The sequence below is a fragment of the Polistes fuscatus genome, unplaced genomic scaffold (assembly GCF_010416935.1).
Source record: "Polistes fuscatus isolate 324 unplaced genomic scaffold, CU_Pfus_HIC Scaffold2, whole genome shotgun sequence".
NCBI classification, from domain to species: Eukaryota; Metazoa; Arthropoda; class Insecta; order Hymenoptera; family Vespidae; genus Polistes; species Polistes fuscatus.
Genome location: NW_025113096.1, coordinates 2,213,524 through 2,233,212, shown reverse-complemented (window position 1 = coordinate 2,233,212; position 19,689 = coordinate 2,213,524). Strand labels below are relative to the sequence as shown.

The window sequence follows — 19,689 nt, the reverse complement described above, 5'->3', positions numbered from 1 at the left end:
CAGGTCAAATGTATTTCAGAAGGATCCTGGAAGGATTATCGGATAATTGGAATCGTTTACGAGTTTGCGCGTAAATAGGCCAAAGATTTTCTCGTCGCTCGGGAGATCTCAACGCTCATAGGTGCGACAAGTAGAATAGTGATACTCGTTCGTGTGCCATCTCTATACTTACACAAGCGTTGCGCACTGCTTTATACGAGTAGCGGGAGAAAGAGACAGAGAGAGAGAGACAAAGAACGTGGGTAGAAAGAGACAAACCTGCGGCAGGTACTTACTGCTAGGATGTCAAAGCAGCCCTCTAGGGACACGCCAGACCTCTTGCCTACCGGACTCTTTTACAAGAGACCTCCGTCCTTCTCCAACCTTCAACGTAGCGCACAGTATATTTAATTCTCTACTTCCCGACCCTCTACTCCACTTAGCGATTCTCGTTGTCTCCTTGCTTCTTATTTCAACCATCTCGAATTGTAATGCTAGAACTTCGCGTGTAAATTTTTTGTACTCATCCTTCGTCTTTGTATCCACATCTCGAAAATAATTTCCCTCATATTTTCCATTCAAAGTGTTTAAAAATATTACTGTTTGTACGAATCAAATCTTTCGCAAATCAAATATTCGCATATATATATATATTTTAATATATATTATTTTAATCAATATAGTCAAGTTATTAAAGTCGATAAAATTTGATATAATATTATTCGAATTATAGATAATTTAAATGCACTGATGAGTTTGAAATTTATGAGATTGTATTATGATAGATATCGGAAATGTATGCTTATCTATAAAATAACGGAGAAAAAAATAAAGAAAAATAGAGAGAGAGAGAGAGAAATTTTGGTGAAAGAGGCGTGGTCAAGTCACCGGTACCACTGCCTTGCCACTTTCAAACAGAAAGAATGTAATTACCAAGAGGATCAAAGTCTGCGAGGCTCACGTCCATGACCTGTCGCTGTCTTCTTGGTGCGGAATTTAAATATCGATGGGAAGAATTCGTTCCTCTGACTTCTCGGTTGCTTCACTGCATTCGCCACCTTCTTTCGACTGCTACCGAGTACCGATGCCGACGGAGATGCCAGTCAAAGCGTCCTACGACGACTGTCGTTTCCAAGCTCTTTCTACTTTTCCTTCGTCCTTTCGTTCCTTTCGTTCGTTCTTCTTCCTCTTCTTCTTTTTCTTCTCCTCCTTCTTCGTTTGAAGAAAGAACGAAGAAGCTTCTACCGAACGAAAGAAACAAAGGAAGTTATCTACTGACGGCATCTTTCCTTCTCATTCCACTCTCCTTTTCTTTCGGCACGTGAAAATCGTTAAAATACACGAGAATCCTCTAAAGCCTTACCTTCAGCTACTACTCTTAAAGCTTCTAAGAGAGAACGAGAAAGAGAGGAAAAGAGAGGAAGAGAAACAAAGTTCGTGAGCCGACGTCGAGCACGTTTCCTGAATCTCATTCGCATGCTAATATCGCGATATCGAACGAATTTATACTATTATTACGTACTCCCCTCGTAGAGAAGACTATCTTATTTAATCACATTCTACAGAAATTACTTTCAACTTGTTAGTTTCATCCTACGCTTTATGAACTTCTTTAGTAAAAAGCTTTCTTATTAGCTTGTATCTTTTCTTTTGTTTGTTTTTTTTTTCTTTCTTTCTAAATACGTTATAAATTAATGAAGATAATGTTAAAAGCATTTTCTTCGTAGAAACTCTATAAAAAGAAACGCGAAGTTAAGATAATTATGATGTATATATGGATTTGATTGAAAAATGGTAAGGAAAACGATACGCAAAAATAAATGAACGATGGGTTAATTGCAAGTAACAGTATCAGATTCATTAAAACGTTAAAACGTTAAATTAAAACAAATCGATAGTTACGATAAAGAAAGTTCTTAGGAATTGTTACCTACGTAAGAATGAGCCAGATGCAATATCCATGGATGGAAAAGTTTTCCTTTGGAAAGTCACCTTGGGGGTAAGGATTAAAGATGGTTATTGCGTTATCGAGGCGTTAATATCGTCTCAAGATCGGTACTTTTCATTGTACTACTTCGTATCGCTTTTATCGAGCGTATAATCGTTCCCTAGTCTCTACTTTCTTACCTTTTCTTTTTTTCCCTCGCTTTCTTCTCTTCTCACTTGTTTCCAATTCTATGTTCCACTACATTACAGTGATAAATTGTTCCTGTCTGCTTTCCCCTTTTTTTATCATCTTACGTAAAATAATATATATATGTATATCGATGAAGAAAAGATAAAAAATCGGTTAACTCGTTTCTTTTTCATCTTTTCGGGAAGAAAAATAAAAAAAAGGCTTTATTATACCTCGGCGGAAATATACCTTGGCACACCGCCTTTCTCTTTTTCCACCATATATTTCTCGATTCTCTTTTCAATTATTTCCAATTCGCGAGGCTAACTCAATAACGACCGACGCGCGCAGTCCCACCAAATTTAGATTCAAGTAGAACTTAAAGTCCGAATTCCGAGCTCTACGAGAAAATGAAAGATTTAGTAGGTAGTCGACATTCGATCGGTGTTTAAATATGTACATCGGGTATTCCATTTGTGCGGGGACCAACCTTACGTCCGAGGAATTTGCAAACATTTACCCTCGAAGAACTTCTTGATAGAATGTGGGGAAACAAACAGTATCAAATAAATTCTCTGTTTCTACGTTTCGTTTGCATATATGCTTCGTATTTTTCGATTTTATCAGAAGTCGATTATGCATTAGCTTCCATGTAGAATATTTGTGTATTTATGATGTAAGAAAATAGATATTTGGTATGGTTTGATCAAGAGAAATGAAAGTATATATATATATATATATAGGAAATAAGTAAATCGTGTAACGAAATCGATGAAATATTTGAAGAAAATGTCCGAGGGAAAAAGAAATTAGACGATACGCGTATAATGCTCGTTCATTATAGCCAAGAATCATGGTGGAAAGGAGAAGTCGCGGGGAACATTTACGAGAGGACAAAAGAGGAGTAGGTCGAGCCACGCGTTTAGAATGTTTCACGAGGAGCCACTTGAAGGGTTGAAGCACATTCCATGGTGGGGATGGTTCACAGTAAAGAAGCTCCTAGGATAAGCTCGTAGCGAAAGCTCGTGGCGAAAGCTTGAAGGCAGCTTTCTCGCTTAACCTTAGCTCCTATGTACGTCTCTCTCTCTCTCTCTCTTTCTCTTTCTCTTATGTGCGCCCGCGTACGTGCTTTTTGTCAGGAATGCTTAGAGCACGGCTCGTCGACGAGCTTGCGTCTCAACTATGAGTAAACTGCGTTTTACGTGGCCCACCGTGGGGTGAACGCGTGAAATTCACTCGAGAAAAGATCTTATCTTTGAGCACGAGCCACTCGTCTCTTCGTCCTTGTGCATTCGTCTTTTTTCTTCCTTTTTTTTCTTACACACATATATGTATACACCTTCCTTCCCACCGTCTCTTTTTTCCTTTTCTTCCTTGTCTTGAAATTCGCTCTTACGACTCCCCGGTACTTTTTACTTTGGAAAAACTTCTCGACTCAAATGTACAAACCGTTTTCAGAAATTTTAATTTTTCGACAAGATCGTTACTTTTCCTATCTTTCAATTGATTATAAAAGTAAATGACGATTCTCTCTCTCTCTCTTTATCTTTCTATTTCATTGACATCTTGGCTTTCGTTTCTTAAGAATTACTTTCATAAAACAAATCACATTGATCTTAGGATCGTGTTGAGATCGGACAAGAAAATTGGCGTAGATTCAAATAAATTTTAACGCCACCACCCATATTCGTTACCATGTCGCCCACTTCGCGCTCTTGGAATTTGATAAAACCGAAAATTGTTCAAGGACATACGCCCTTGGCACATGCAAGCAAGAAACGATTTACTAAGATTGGCTTTTCATTATTTAAAGAAAAAAGTTATGTCGGAAATTTAGGGTGAATATTTGTCGGCGACCTCTTGCATGTCATAGTTAAAGGACACTCGTAATGGCACCCGTTCCAAAAATGAAAAACAAAAATAAAGGAAAAGAACTAGAATACATAGATAAACAAACATTCGTTCTCTCCCTTGTGCCCTATAGATCTTTTTTTCTACGAAGGGTTTAGGTATTTGGTAAGTTTTTCGTGACGAGTGATTAATAATTGATAGACTACCAAGTATCCTTATTTTACGACCATTCTCTAGCACACTTACTTCGAACCAAGTAAGTATCCTTATACAATATCCCCCCATCCGATGAAGGGCCAAAAGGTTGAAGAGAAAAAGGTCTGGGATAGTAAACCATGTTTTCGTATTGCAAGAAACTCGACGAAATATTCGTCAAATGGCATGTCGAACCTGAATAAATCATAAAATTTTATGACGAAACATTGCTTATACGTAGAATAAATAACATTGTACGAAAGTGTTCACGTACGAATGTTCGTCTTCTTTCATATAAAAAAAAAAGATAAAGAAAAAAAATTAAAGTGTTCCTTCTAAAGAAATTTGTTAATATAATTGTTACCGTCCAAGCCGTAAATCCGTCCTTACTAGTTGTACCTAGCCGCAGTCAGAAATGCGAAGCGCGTTTGGACAAAATCGGAAATAACACTTCTTACAGATTTTTCCTCAACTTGAACATAATTTTTTGGTATCCTATAGAACATCAAATTACTATTTAAACAACGTTGAAAAGAATACATTACCGCGCACACACACACCACAGAAGCGATCTGCTGATGAAGCGAGCAGAAAGGAAGTACGATAAGGGGGATCTCTTTCTGATGATTTTTGGACTTGTTTGAAAAGATAAGGAGAAACAAGATAAAGGTAAGGATGTCGGTATCGGATTGATTACTTCATAAAGGACCACCAACATCGTACACTACATATCTACAAGTATATTTCTCAAAAATACAAATGTTATAATAAGAATAAGGAGAGGGAGGGAGAGAGAGAGAAAGAGATAGAGAGTACCATTAAAAATATTTATTCAGAATACATAAGAAAAGAAAAAAGTTGTACAAAACAAAATTTATGACTTTTCTTATTAAAAGTAATAAACTTTTCATAATACAAATAAGAAATTTTAATTAACCTACTTGTTGCAACATTGTAGGCTTGGATGACATTTTATTGAAAACTATTCTAAGAGCATAGTAAAAAACAAATTTTATTTTTAATAGAATGCAGGTATAAAACATTTCGTTCTAAACTCGCTTATCTTCCGATACGATAGGGAACAAAAGATACAGATTTTATCGAATATCTGTCTAAACATAATATAATCTTCTCGTACGATAAGTAACAGTGTGGCCCTACATAATAACACACCAATATTAACTAAGTTTCAGTTTATAGAGTTACGCATAGTATAGCAACATGCACAGTCTCAATAACCCCCACCATGCACGCTTTTGTGTGTATGTATGGGAGCGATGTATGGGGTGTTTGGGGGGAAGGGGTCCGTTTGTCTGTCTGTACCTGTGCGCGATAATGTATTCTTTTCAACGTTGCTTAAATAATAATTTGATATTCTATAGGATACCAAAGTATTATGTTCAAGCTGAGGAAAAATCTGTAAGAAGTGTTATTATTATTTCCGACTTTGTCTAATAGTCAAAAAAAATTTATTAACGTATTCTTTTGGCTGTAGTAGTGTAGTGGCTACAGTAGCTACAGTGTGTGTATGTTTTCCACGTCGCCGATACCTATATCTTATCTTGACAACGCTAACAAGTATGTTTACCTTTCTTTCTTTCTTTTTCTTTTTTCGTTATTGTGAAGTAAGCTTAATAAATTTTTTTTCTATTTTTTCAATAATATTTTATAATCATTTTATAGGAAATATAATTAAAAAGAAAATGCATTTGTATTATAGGCAGTGCGAATTTATTTTTGGCTTACGATATAAATTTTGTTGAGAAAAATTTATTAAGAAAAAAAAATTAAAAAGAAAGAAAAAATTTTAATATTAATTTTATTAAGAAAATTAGAAAGATTTATTGTTTTTCTTTTATTCAAGGTTCATTATTTTTGACAATAAATAAAGAAACAGCGTGCCATAAGCATCAAGATTCGATTTAAAAACGCCGCGCTTATACGCCGATATATATAGATATACAGAACGCTCGACACTCGATGGCCAAGACGAAAAATACTCGCTACCGAAAGAAAAAATCGTATACTGAAAGCTCAACTATTATCGATGGCCAGGAAAAAGAATACTCGCTATCGCCTAAACAAATAGAAAGGAGTCCAAAGATTCTTCGTTTGTGTATTAGTACACACGGACGCTCGCACGCACACTAGCATACTAGCGCGCTCGAGTGTAAAAACCGACAGAGGGGTAAGACTTGCTTTCCCCTATTCTTACAATTACTTTTAACACTCTTTCTAGCTTATTTTTGCAAATACGAAGATAAACCATAGAACATTTTTTATGTATTTTTTTAATTCTCTACAACTTTTGTTTGAAACTTTTTTCAATTAAATGCCTAGATTCTAAGATAAGGCCATTTTTTGCCCTTTTTTACCATTTTTTACCCTTTTTCTCGAGAACCTAGTATCAGATTGCAATAAAATTAGCACCATTCGATTCAGCGTCGTCAAATTACCCTTAGGTCGAATTCTCCCCTGGTCACCAAATTTCAGAAGTTTGGCCCTTTTTGACCGGCCTATATAAGATAGTATGCGTCTATGATGCTTATGTGTATGCATGTGTGTTCGTGTATGTATCAGTGATAAGGGAACAAGGGTACGTTTCTAGTTTGACAGCTGTGATAGTATCCGGCCCGATCAGGTATATGACAAATAAACGGTCCAAGATGGTTTTTCTGACTAAATATAAATACAGATCAGAGGTTCTCTAAATATGCGTTAGAGTGGGATGAAAGTTCGATAACGTTAAGAAGGAGACGAAACGAGTATCGAAAAGAAAAGTAAAAACGGGTAGTTCGTTGTAAGTCGCGAAGGAATAAAGACGCACTGTTAGACCACCCGCATTTTCATTTTATTATTTATGTGGTGTGAAGTTCGGTTTTAGAATAAATCTTTTACAAATATCAGAAGTAGGATAAATTATTTATAAAGGACTGTTAACGATTGAAATTGAGCACGTCTAACACCGAACATTCGTGAAGATCTTGGTTTTCGATGTCTACCACGCGGACCATTAAGATACTGGTATAAAAGTTATAAATAAATGGATATCAGTTTTCCTGTGTAATCACCAGAGACGAATATATATTTGATACGGATATTAAATATTTATAATGACTACGTATTATTGCTTAAATTTGACTGCTTCGAGCGAGAATCTAATGGTAAGTGCATTATTACATAGAACCTACATTGAATGCGAATGTTCATTAATGATGTTAAATTGTTCGATAGTGCGATCGAAAAATGTAATAACTGTTACAAATCCATTTGAAATGAAAAGTGTCATTTTCTCTCAAAAAATCATTTCAAAAGGAAGAAAAGTTTCTTATTGGTCGTGGATGTTCTTGTTAGTTTTATAAATATTAGTAATGGAATGTGGTATTCCTGAACGAAGGGATACCATCATGATACTATCAGAAATGAAAGCTGACAACTTTTACTGCTCTTCTAGAAAATATTTTTAGAATATTCCCAGCTTGTTAAATTCCGGGAATATTCTTACGTAATTGTACAACTTAAGATTATTCTATCTTAAAAGAGATATTATTTGTCCTTTATGGTGTTTACCGCTTACGACTTAAGCGACCCATTTCTTGTTTGTTTAGGTCACTATTGCGATTAGATATACCTATTCTACAAACTAAAAGAGACCACAGAGATAGCCCTTCCTTTACTTATATTTCTTTTAAAACAAAACTATTTCTTAGTCGAAAGTAATGAAAGTAATGAATTTCGATATATAATAATCTTTTTTTTGTTAAAACGGTTAAAATAACAAAACATTTTTTTTCGCAGCCTATATGCTTTACAACGTTCCACGTTTGTTTGTGATGGATACTTTCTTTTAGATACATTTTTATAACGATAATAATAGGCATTACACTTCTCTACATTAGTTTTAGAAATCTCAAAAACTGAAACAAAAATTTAAATGTATATTGATACTGGTCAAAAAGCTGCAAGAGATAATAGTTTAATAAGAATTATTGAAGAAAATAATTGATAAATATGTCTTACAAGGAATAAGCAGTTTATTCATTTTCAACCTAAATTAATGATCACTATAGGGAAGAAATGAAACGAATTAAAGCTAATAAAAAAATCTGTAAATAGTATTTTCAGAAAGGAACTTTCGAAAAATGTAAAACGGGTTATCACATTTATTCGATTCTTTATATTCCTTTTCTCTCTTTCCTTCTCTATCTCTCTTTCACAGTTATACTGTTTAAGCTCGTCCCATCGAAATTGAATATCCGCAGATCTTTTCTACTTGTCGGACGATCGGTGAGTGCTTTCATTGTCGGCTTGGATATCCATTCCGAGTGCAACCTGATAAACCGCATGTGTACATATATACGTGAGACAGAGAGAGAGAGAGAGAAAGGGAGAGGGAGAGGGAGAGAAAGAGAGGGAGGAAACAAACGAGTGGTACTATAATCTTGGGCAATGCGAGCCAAACCGAATGCTACTAGGAGGAACCAAGTCACGAAAAGAGGGTGAGATAGAGGGGTAGTGGTAGTAAGGAGTATGGGTTTCTCGTATATGCTAGTATGGTGATACATAATAAGATACGAACGGGGAGCATGCGGTATAATCATATATCATAGGTTAGTGCGGTACGGCTCGGAGTATTTCTCCTTCCACTATGTAAGAGAAGCAACTTGCATCATGCTTAACATAGACACATACGCAAATACACACCAGCGTCCTGTAGCATGCTACTTCTCTTTCCTCTAACCATCCATCGAAGAAGAACCAAGAGAAACAGAGAAACCATAAGAAAGAGAGGGAGAGAGGGAGAGAGAGAGAGTCGACAGAAACTCTTCTTACGTGTAAAGTTGAAAATCCGTTTCGTTACACCGAAGTATCTCTTGAACTTTATTTGACAAGAAATGCGAAAAGAATATTAAGTTAAGTTTCTTTGATGCGGTCTCTAGAATCGTTCGTATGTTTTGTTCCTTTGTTGGCGTAACATTCAATGTACTTATACTTGGTTAGATTGTTTATGCTAATTTGTTAAGAGTTTGTTAAGAATAATCACTGACTATACGTATTTAGAAAAAGAATATGCTAGGAAATATTATATACGGTAGATTTTTAACATTCGGTATAAAACATTTTCACTTGAACGACACGTCAATTCTTTCTTGATCTTCGGATATAAACGTGCGCGATCGTTCTTCGAGTTATAATAATTATCTTTAATCATAAGAAAGATTTATATATAATACTTATATTTGGATTGTCCTTGTGTATTTTTATGATAGGTGCTAGCAGAGTTTTCATTGGGCGAGTACTAGAATTGTTACTGTCTAGAATTTTTTTTAAGTATAGATCGATTACTTTGAGAGATCAGTCAAGTCGTTCATTGATGCATTGCGAAGGTTTAATACGGCGTACAAGGAAATCTCGTTACTAGCGTTGATTAATGGTCTTTACATTTCGAAATGTAATACCGAATTCGTCGTGCATACGACTTCAGGGCGAAAAGCATTAGAGCGCAATTTGTGTTTCATTATACCGAACCGTCAGTGTATATACTCTCTCTCTCTCTCTCTCCCTCTTTCTCTCTCCCATTCGTCTTTCCCTCAGTCGATGATGCAGGAACTTCATCTGTATTAGCATAGCAAATGTAATTAGGAATACTCAAAGTGGTAAAACTAGACTTCTGTCTATAGTTTTGTAGGAGAACGGGTTGGTTAACTCTGTCGCAAGTGTAAAAGAAAGAACGAGCATGAATTTACATTTCGGATGGACCGTAGTTATGTCGTCGTACGTGTGAATACGTTCATGCGGTTTTAAATGCGATTGTTTCGTTAAAACAGATAATAGTTGTATTAGTTGTATGCGCAATTGTTTTTCAATTAGATATGAAAGATTAGTAATCTTTCATACATATAATAATATTAGGTGTATTTTCTATTAGTATATAGTAATAATAATATAAAGAGGTATATTTTTTTTTAAATCGTGTAATGCATGGAAATAATAGTAATCATTTGAAGTATTTGGAAGAATTATTAAGGATTTTGTAAGACATCCCAAAGCCAGACAAACACGTAAAAACGGTCCTTTCGTAATTTCCCGATATGGGCTAGGCCTTCGGTGAGCTCACGTGAGTAAAGAAAGTAAGCGTTCCCGTAAATTACCGAGTATGGCATTTCCGTGAGTTATTATAGCGTCGGGGTGAGAAAGGCGGGAAGTAGTGGTACGGACTAATGGCGCCATGTGGTTAGAAAGTAAGAAGATATAAGAGAACGCAGGATATGGCACACACGAAGTGACCGAAGCAGACAGCGACTTCTACACGATCGTAACGTTAGTCAACGACGGGGGTGGAGAACCGACACCACCCCTTTAGTCTACTCTTGGTGGTGGTCCGAAACGGCCTTGCGCCATTAAACGTACTTATATAAGATACTGGTCGGTAACCGACCAAAGTGAGGAGAAAGACAGAGAGAGAAAGAGAGAGAGAAAGAAAGAAAGAAAGAAAGAAAGAAAAAGAGAGATAGAGAGAGAGAGAGAGAGAGAACATCAATCAAGATAATAGGACAATAAATATCATCTCAGGCAAGGCGACTTCCCGGCTAAGGTCAAAAGTGCAGCAGCTTGCAATTTCTGGCCGATTTCTCTCCTCTCAATTTGTGTTCGCCAGCTTTGCGATAACTCACCCTTCGCCAACTACAATATGTAATCGGCCAACTATCGTTTTGGATTGGAGTCTCGATAGTGTCGTCTGCATCGAACGAGTAAGAAACCATTTCGTTGGAAGACAAGAAAGTATGCTGTAGGCTTTCTTGAATGAATCGACGTTACACTTATATCGTTCGTAAGTTTCCTTCTTCTCTGGAAAAGACAACATAAGCTGGAATACGTTCGAATTTCTCGTTTGAGATAGTACCTATCCCAAAGCTGACGAGCCGAAGGAGGAGGAGACGTGGCAGTTTTGTGCGGGTCTCGATGGGTATAGAGAAAATATCGAACGAGCTCGTGAGATACCTTGAGAAACGATGCTTCGCTCGTAAAGCTCGGTGGCTTGTATATAAAGCAGAAAATATAATTTCGTTGGTAGCTATCAAAAAGACTTCTCGTACGTCATAACGAAAGCGTTTGCAATGACGGCAAACGTTAGGTGTGGAGGTTCGTTGTATGGTAAAGGAGGGAAGAAGAAAGAGAATAGAGAGAGAGAGAGAGAGAGAGAGAGTCATAGAGGGAAATGGATGGAAAGGGAGGGAAAGAGATAAGTATCCATATCCAAAGCACGAAGCAACAGCATAGTCGGCCATTAAGGATAGGGTGTTGGGATAAAATCGCGTTAGCGATCAGAAGATATCTCTCGGTGCGCGGAATATCGTTTGAAATAGTCGTAAATAAATCGTGTGGCCGTATTATAACGTGTTCCCATAGTACGGCGGGTACAGGAGCGTTATTTAAAATGAAAGTTTGAAAATACGCATAGAATAATACCGCGGGAAGGCGCTTCCGGAAACTTAACTCTTTAATATATAAATATAGCACGGGAGCTTGGATTCGAGGGCATAAGGCGCGTGTGCATTAACCGTTGAAAACTACGACAAATAAAGTTGCTTTGCACCCTCTCGTCTCCGTTGTATAAACTATAAAACAACGGGCTCTGGGCAACGGCGGACGACCTCGGCGTGCAAACCCGGGCTAACTATTAAAAGTTGCAAATTGCTGCAGACACACTGCGGGCCCGTCGTTAGCTCCGCGCGTACGCCCCGCGCGTGTTCTCCGCGAGCGTTACCACCTCTTGGCCACTACTATGCTACTTCCCTCCCACCCTCTCGCTCCTTCCACTTTCTCTCCTAACTTACTTACTTACCAGACTTACTTGCTTCTCTTACTTACTTACTTACTTACTTACGTAGTCACTCGCTTACTTACTTATTCCTCGCTCCGTATTCCTTATCCTTTCTTCACCGTGCTTTTCTTCCCAGTCTTTAACGTTACTACTATCCCGCTAAAGAAACTACTATTTTTTTTCTGCGCTCTTTCCTCCTCGCTTCTTCTTCTTTCTCTCTTTTTATATGTATATCCACCTCTGGCCGAGTGATTTTGTACACAAATATAACGGAGGGGAAAAAAATTTATCTAGTTTTTTTTTTTTCTTTCTCTCTCCGTTCTCTCTTTTTCACTCTTTTATACACAACTATTCGTTGAATTTGTTTAGCTCCACTTTTTAACTTTCGCAAGGAAGATTAAATGGAAACGCGTTAGAGGAAACACCTTGTACGAGACAAATCGTTTACCGTTAAAATTCGTACTCGCTGTTTTGTCGGTGGGTATCGCATGGGAACGTGTAATCCTTCTCAGTGGAATTAAATGATCCTGGAAAATGATTTTCATTGTTTGTAATACGTTCGTTCGTTCGTTCGTTCGTTCGTTCGTTCGTTCGTTTTTCTTTCTTTTTCATTTTTTTCTTTTACATACCCTAATGTTATATGATTTGACGTGTTATTCACGAGTGACACTATACGTTTATAGTGACGGTGCGAGTTCAATTGCGTGTAATATGCGGGGAAAATTTCGTCGATTTTTAGTGCAATCGTTTAATTGTGGCATTCCATCGATGTATTTCAATGACCATTCTACAGCATTTTATGATCCGCGGTGCGTCAATAATCGAACAAAGCCTCGGCATAAACGCTTTATCGAGCTCCACTTCTCGTTGGCAGACTATTTTGCCACCACTTGCGCGTTTCGCCATAATTCGGTTCAATTATCATCGAACGTATCGATTTTGGGAGGGAGTGAGAGTGGTAGTGGAAAACGAGAGCCAACCATCGTGAGTGGTTACCATCGTGCCCCGCGAATACTATGCGATTGCATTCGCGAAATTCGTGAAAAGTGCGTTTGGCTTTACGCCCCGAGACGTAATTTAAGTAGCTCTCGTTCGAAATCGGATCGGCGCGAACTCGAAGCGGATTATAAATGTCGATTATAACTAGTAACGAACGAGAGATCGTCGGTGAGATTTAAATAATTCAATGTGATTATGCCCCGACTTTCAAATCACTGATTAAAGACGTCTAATATGAATTATAAAATGCTAAAATCAGAAATAACAAATTCTCTGATTAATCTTCTTAAAACGTTTATCTCAAAATTGACACACTGTAAGTTACTCTATTCTCTATTTCTATTTGTTGATTCTAAACACGTCTAAAACATCGTTAGCAGGCAAACTGCAATTATGTTCATACGTCCTCTAATTGTATGCGACTTGTTTGTAAACCAATATATTTTAAAGCTAGCATCATTGTTTAACATACGTTTCGTTTAATCTTCATCAGCTTTTGCGTATTTGAGGATATTTCGTATACAAATAACTTAGTTATCCAGCTAGGTTACGTTCTCTTCGTTACTATCGAATTTATTTTCTTAATTGACCACTATCGACAGAAAATTCAAATATTCTAGGAATCTCCGTTGACCACCAGAATCCTTACGAAATTGGCTAAATTTAGAAACCATCAATGAATCGATTTTAATTTTAATTTCTAATTTGGTCTCTACCGCTGTTCATATTCTATTACTTTTAACTTTAGGATTTGAACGTACGAGAATCGGAGAGTATTTTGCGTGTCTCGTGGTCTCTCGATGGACATCGGAGTTCTTGCGAAACGGTGTTAATTAGAAACCGAAATTTGGAAACAGACCGAAACGGATAGATATCGTATTCAGTATATGGCCGAACGTAGCGAGGAAATAGCAACGTCGACGAGGTCCGTGGCAACGTCCAAGGGAAATGAAAAGTAACGATTCAATATCAGCACCACCACGGTGTATCGTGTACCGAATTAAGCTCGCACTGATACGAATAGAATGTCGTTTATGCTGTTCCCGCCATTTTTCTATTATCTCTTTTTTATCTCTTCTTCTTCTTCCTTTTAAAACCTTTCCACCCCTCTCTCTCGCTCTCTTTGTTTGTCTCTTTAATTCTATCCCAACGTGTTTCCTTCCTTTATATAATACTTACTACACGATACTGGCACAACGGTAAGCAATTTTGAATTTCGCATTTCATCATTCGAAAACAATGTCACATTTTTATTTGTAGCCATTGGTCCACCTACCTCGAACCCCCTCCTCCCCCAATGTAAACTATTGTTATTGTTAATGCGTGCGTTATCTGAATTATTCAAATGAGCTCTAATAGCCCGGAAGATATTCTACATTCGTAGCAATTACATATCCATTATGTGACATTATACAATGCTCTCGATATCGTCGTTATCATCCGACCAATTACCATCATTTATACACGATTATTCTCCTCGTCTTATTTTATGGAATGATATGCGAATCGAAGATCAAAGAGAGGAATTTTCGGCAAGTGCGGAAACGTTCTACGTCGTCGAGCGATCGAGTAATTCCATAGCCAAATGTAAATCCGGAAAATGAATGTCGCTCGTATAATAGAAAGTTAGACTATCGAATTAATCGTTCGCTTTTCACGCTCGGTCGTGACGATAAAAGCGAAAAGTTCTTTCGTTCCCTTAGATCCTCGCATTTTAGTATCACCATCTCCTCTCTCTCTCTTTCTTTTTCTTTCTTTCTCTCTCTCTTTCTTTCTGTCTCATTTTCCTTCCTTCCCCTTCTCTTCTAGAGTGCTTACGGTTCCAGCAAAAATGACTTTTACTATCTATCGAAATATCTTGGACTGCAAAAGGAGAAATTGTGTATATAGAGCGTCGCATATAAAGAATCCGTTTTACGGCGACTGTTAAGACCCGACGATAGCCGACACGTCCCATTTCCGGTGGCCGACGCCGACTGCTATCCTCTGTAGGGACAGTGCGGGGGAGGAAGCACTTCCGTGTTGGCGCGAATCCACGTTCGAATTTAAAAGTATGAGCCTCCTTGACAGTAGCAGTATCACTACTGGACAGAAACACTTTCACGTCTGAGAGAAGTCTGAATAAATATGAGTTACGCTTTTGATATTGTAGTAGATGGGACGAGGGAATCGATATATTTAGAAAATCGTGAGGAAAATATATTTCCTCTTTAAAGAATTTCTATTTATTTTGATTCATTCTTTCATCTGATTTCACATATTACGGATTTGTAAGCTTTCTTTTTTTATTTTTAATTTGTAAAATACGTACGATTACAGAATTTGTTCTCCTTTCAAATGTTGCAGGAAATGAAAGTTAACTGGGCGACATCGCCGGGCAACCAACCGAAGCAGGACACGAGTAGTGAGTACATTTTATTTTAAGATTCTTCTTTTCAATATTTCTTTACTTTTATTTCGTACTCATTTAGTCTCTTTCGTTTAAATTTAAGGAGTAGGAAAACTATGCTACCTTAATTTGTTTCTTTTTATATATGCATATACAAATATTAGGAAGAAAAAGAGAAGTTTTTTGAAATTTTTGAAAAATATTCATGATGATTATTATATTATTTCTTTTTTTATTTGCATAATTAAAGCGTTTCGTCATTTCGATATTCATTAACAATGCATTTATTGCGTTTGTTTCCGAATTCGCGTTTAACACAATTATATTAAATACATTAACTCTGCGTGCGGGTAATCGCAATGATTTAAAAACAGTATACTTTTTTTCATTTCTCGTCAAATTTTTGTCATGCGTCGTAATTTACTTCCATTACGGTCGACCGTTGACATATACATTGATTACTGCACTCATACATAGCTAAAAATGTTACAACCTTTGCCAATATAACTGCAGTCAATCTTGGAATGCAATTTGCATTTTAACTGAAGGTTATTCGACGCGTCGTTCTTTTGACGAATGGATAATCCATTAGCTTTAATTAAAGAGAAAACTAACCTACGTATTACGAAGAAAACTCAATCAAAAATAATAAGATTCTTCTTCAATTAAGTAACAAAATTACTGTTTTTCCATAATAATTCGCTTGATTATTTTATTTCCAAAAATATACAAGAGGATTCGCGAAAACTTTAAAATAAGAAGAATCTCTTGTAAATCTATTCGAAAAATTTCACTCTGGAATATTCGCGAGTTCGTAAAGTTCAAGCGCTTTAGGATACTGTTTTATCGTTTCGAAAATCGCCAGAGTATACACGTTCCTATGTATTTTACAAGCTAAGATGTAAAACTTGGAATAACAGCCTCGTGCGTTTCTATAATAATGTCTACATACAAGGGTTGGAGCGAATGCAACGTTGGTTAAGTATTAAGCTCGCGTCACTTTGCAAGTTGATTTTCTGCTCACAGGAAATATAACTTCTTTCGAGTAATTTCGAAAGCTCTAGTTTTTGTAAGAATAAGCAACAACAACAACAACAAAATATTTGAGAGAGAGAAAGAGAGATCCTATCTATTTCAATTTAAATTATTTTTACTTAAAACAGATGATCCTTTTTAACTCTTACACGAGAGAAGAATTGAAGAAAGGATCTTTATTCACACATATACAAGTACATATACAAGTACTTATGTACCAACAAGTGTCAAAAGCCGTCCATAAATGGCACGTGCAAGCCAAGAATCCTGTTTATGTCATCACATCCCCGTAAATTCAATATAATACCCTACTTCGAATCGCTAGACAAAGACACCACGAGTAGAAGACAGTAAGTAGGTATTCTTTTCGTGAGTCGAAAAGACGCGAGGATAGCATAAATGTAAAGTATCGGATCCGATCCTTTCTATTTTTTCTTTCTCCTCCTGATACGCGTAAAAAAATACACGTAGTCCTCGAGATTTCCTACAATATACATATATACATATCGTACAGGGTAACATACATATACAGGGTATACGTAACGAGTGTGTACGAACATGTATACGTATATGTATATGTTGGGGATCGAATGCGTATGCGTATTTGAAATTCAGTGAGAGCTGGTGGCAATATTTAACTCAGTCTGAAATTCCTCTTTTTATGGACTTGTAAAACCGTGACAGGCACATGGGACCCGATCCCGACGTTTCTCTTACGCCCATCCCTTCTCTTTCTCTCTCTCATACACATACATACACTCTTTTCTAGCAAGTTGGTCTTCCATCCAACATACTACTACCTTTATCTCTCTTTCTATATCTCTCTTTCTCTCTCTGCACTCTTTCCATTCTCCTCCACCTTCTAGTTCCGCTTCTTCGACCGCTTCGACCTACGGTGTACCTCCTCTTCCGACAAATGCAAAACTAAAACCGTATCTCCCAGCCCCTTCCCCCTCCTTTCCCTATTCTCTCGGTAAATATGGCCAGGAACTACGCTCCACACGAGCACCACCATCGTCATCCACTCTTCCTTCTCTAGAGAAGGCGGGTACTTCTTTTTCCACCGTTCGACCAGCCTTCCACCCTTCCATCCTTGCGATGAACAAGAGAGAAAGAGAAAGATACAAAGTGTATCGGTGTGCAGTGGCCGCAACTGGAACGACGGTATGTTTTACTTTTCCGCGAGAGACTGCTAGTAAACTCCGACATTGGTGCACCTGCGCGCATCCTACAACTGCAAAGCTGCGTTCCGCAATCGTCTACGTGGAAAATGCGTGCATGCATGTATGAACGTATCTATCTACTACGTATCTATCTATGTATCTGTTTATACGTTTCGGAATTTACTCGACTGACGATGAAAGTGAAACTAGGAAGCATTCAAATGAGTCTACAGTTTGTTCTAGCCTGTTAAATATCATATATAATTATTCTACTCATAGATATCATGTATTTATAAGAATAATGTAGCGTTTATAAAATACCGCAGGTTTAAAGTTTGAAACAATATCAGTATGATTATTTAATGCGTTTATATAATTTCGATATCGCGGTATATTTCGTTAATGTTAATACGAAATAAGTGTATTTAAATGTGTGTATGTATATATAGATACATAATATATCGTAGAACTGATTTCTTTGTTCTCTATTTCACAAATAATCGACTTTGGAGAATTCCAGGGATATCGCAAAAGGGGAAATCCCTTTCTCTTTAACGAATCCTCACAGGACAGCGTAGTATGAAATTGTTCTAGTTCCGGACGAGTTGCAAGTCGCGGAGTTGTTAGTTACTTTATGAAAGAGGAAGAGAAAGAGCATCACGATGCATAGACCAGGGAATTTAACGCCAGGATACGTTGACCAAAAGCGACAGTGTGCCGCTTGCCATTGTCTCTATTTCCAACTTTTACCATCTTTCTCTGTCTCACTCTCTCTCTTTTTTTTCTTTCCGTCTCTCTTATTTTCCCTCCCCTCCCCACCTTCCATTGCATTTTGTTAACCCCTCTCGTTATTTTTCTTCTTTCCCTTTTCTGTTTTTCTTTTCTTTCTTTTTAGCAAAGTTAGTACCTGGGTCGACAACGAGGATGCCACGGATTGTGGTTTGTTAACGGCTGTCTCGAGGAAAGTGGAGATTATAAATTCGTGTTTTAAACTGACGCATATGCTGCGAGCTCTTATAGCCAGATATCTATCTTTTAACCGAAATTTGTTAGAGAATTTAATCATCTGATTCCACTAAAAAAAAACGTTTTTTTAACGAGATCCGATACTATTCGTCGCTTACTAATTGTATCATAAATATATTTTTGATCTTTGGGAGATCTTTCATTCGACTAGTTAGATTTGATAACAGATTATAATAACTAATTTAATTGGATTCAATGGAACTACAAAGGATTCGTAACTATTCGATCATGGATGTAAATTTCTCAGGACGAGACCGATTATACTAGAAGCGATCGATTGACGTGTATGTCCTGCAACTGTATCACGGATCAAAGTAGCATACAATTTGCTCTAATTCATGTCTCTAGATATCGAATGTTTCATGTGTCAAATACAGAAATAGGAGACTAGTGTAACTAGAATTTACACCAGGTTGATTATTGCTTTACAATAACATTTGTTGCAAAACTTTACAATTTATCCAAACTTTTGAGATAATGTTTTTACATTCAATCTTCGTATTAACAAGCACGAAAGATATGTATGTTTTAGAATTCGTTATCACACACTCTCGTGATTTCTTGTTGAAAATATGCAACATTCACAAACTAATTTTACGGTATGTCGATTAAATGTTATCGAAATGAAAATTAGTAATTAATAATTAAGCCATACATTATACGGTCGTGCATTTGACGCAATAGAAAACTGGCTCTCACCAAATGCAAGAGATATTCGGTATTTCCTGTGATAATTCGAATTACTTTTAAACTTCTATTGAGTTTAAGCTTGCTTTTAGAAAACAAAACTAAATGATTGTATCTCCCTATCTCTCGTTATGATAATTATAGATAGTATAAAATATTACTCTTTCATAATTGCAATCCAGTACTCTCAAATCAGAAAAAAATTCTTTTATAATCTTTTCCATTTCAAATAGTTGCGAATAATTGTAGACGATAATAACCGATATTTCATTGATTGTTGCATTAACTAGATTCGTTTACTTCTCAACGAATTATCTCTTTCACGATTGAATTCATTTACACAATTATCAATGGAGATAAAGCTACGCCAAAACTATAGAATAAGAAAAAATTAAGTTAAAGAGAGACTGAAATGCAGCATGAG

General features: G+C 36.7%; 1 protein-coding gene across 8 annotated transcripts in view; it reads left to right on the top strand.

Annotated features, from left to right (window-relative positions):
• Positions 1 to 19,689, top strand: part of LOC122516702 (nucleolysin TIAR) — a 401,875-nt gene that overhangs the window by 159,180 nt on the left and 223,006 nt on the right. For all 8 annotated transcript variants that reach the window (XM_043634731.1, XM_043634732.1, XM_043634740.1 and 5 more), the window contains one exon: positions 15,312 to 15,369. In XM_043634731.1, the coding sequence (XP_043490666.1) occupies positions 15,312 to 15,369 (58 nt within the window). The remainder of the gene's footprint in view (positions 1 to 15,311; positions 15,370 to 19,689) is intronic.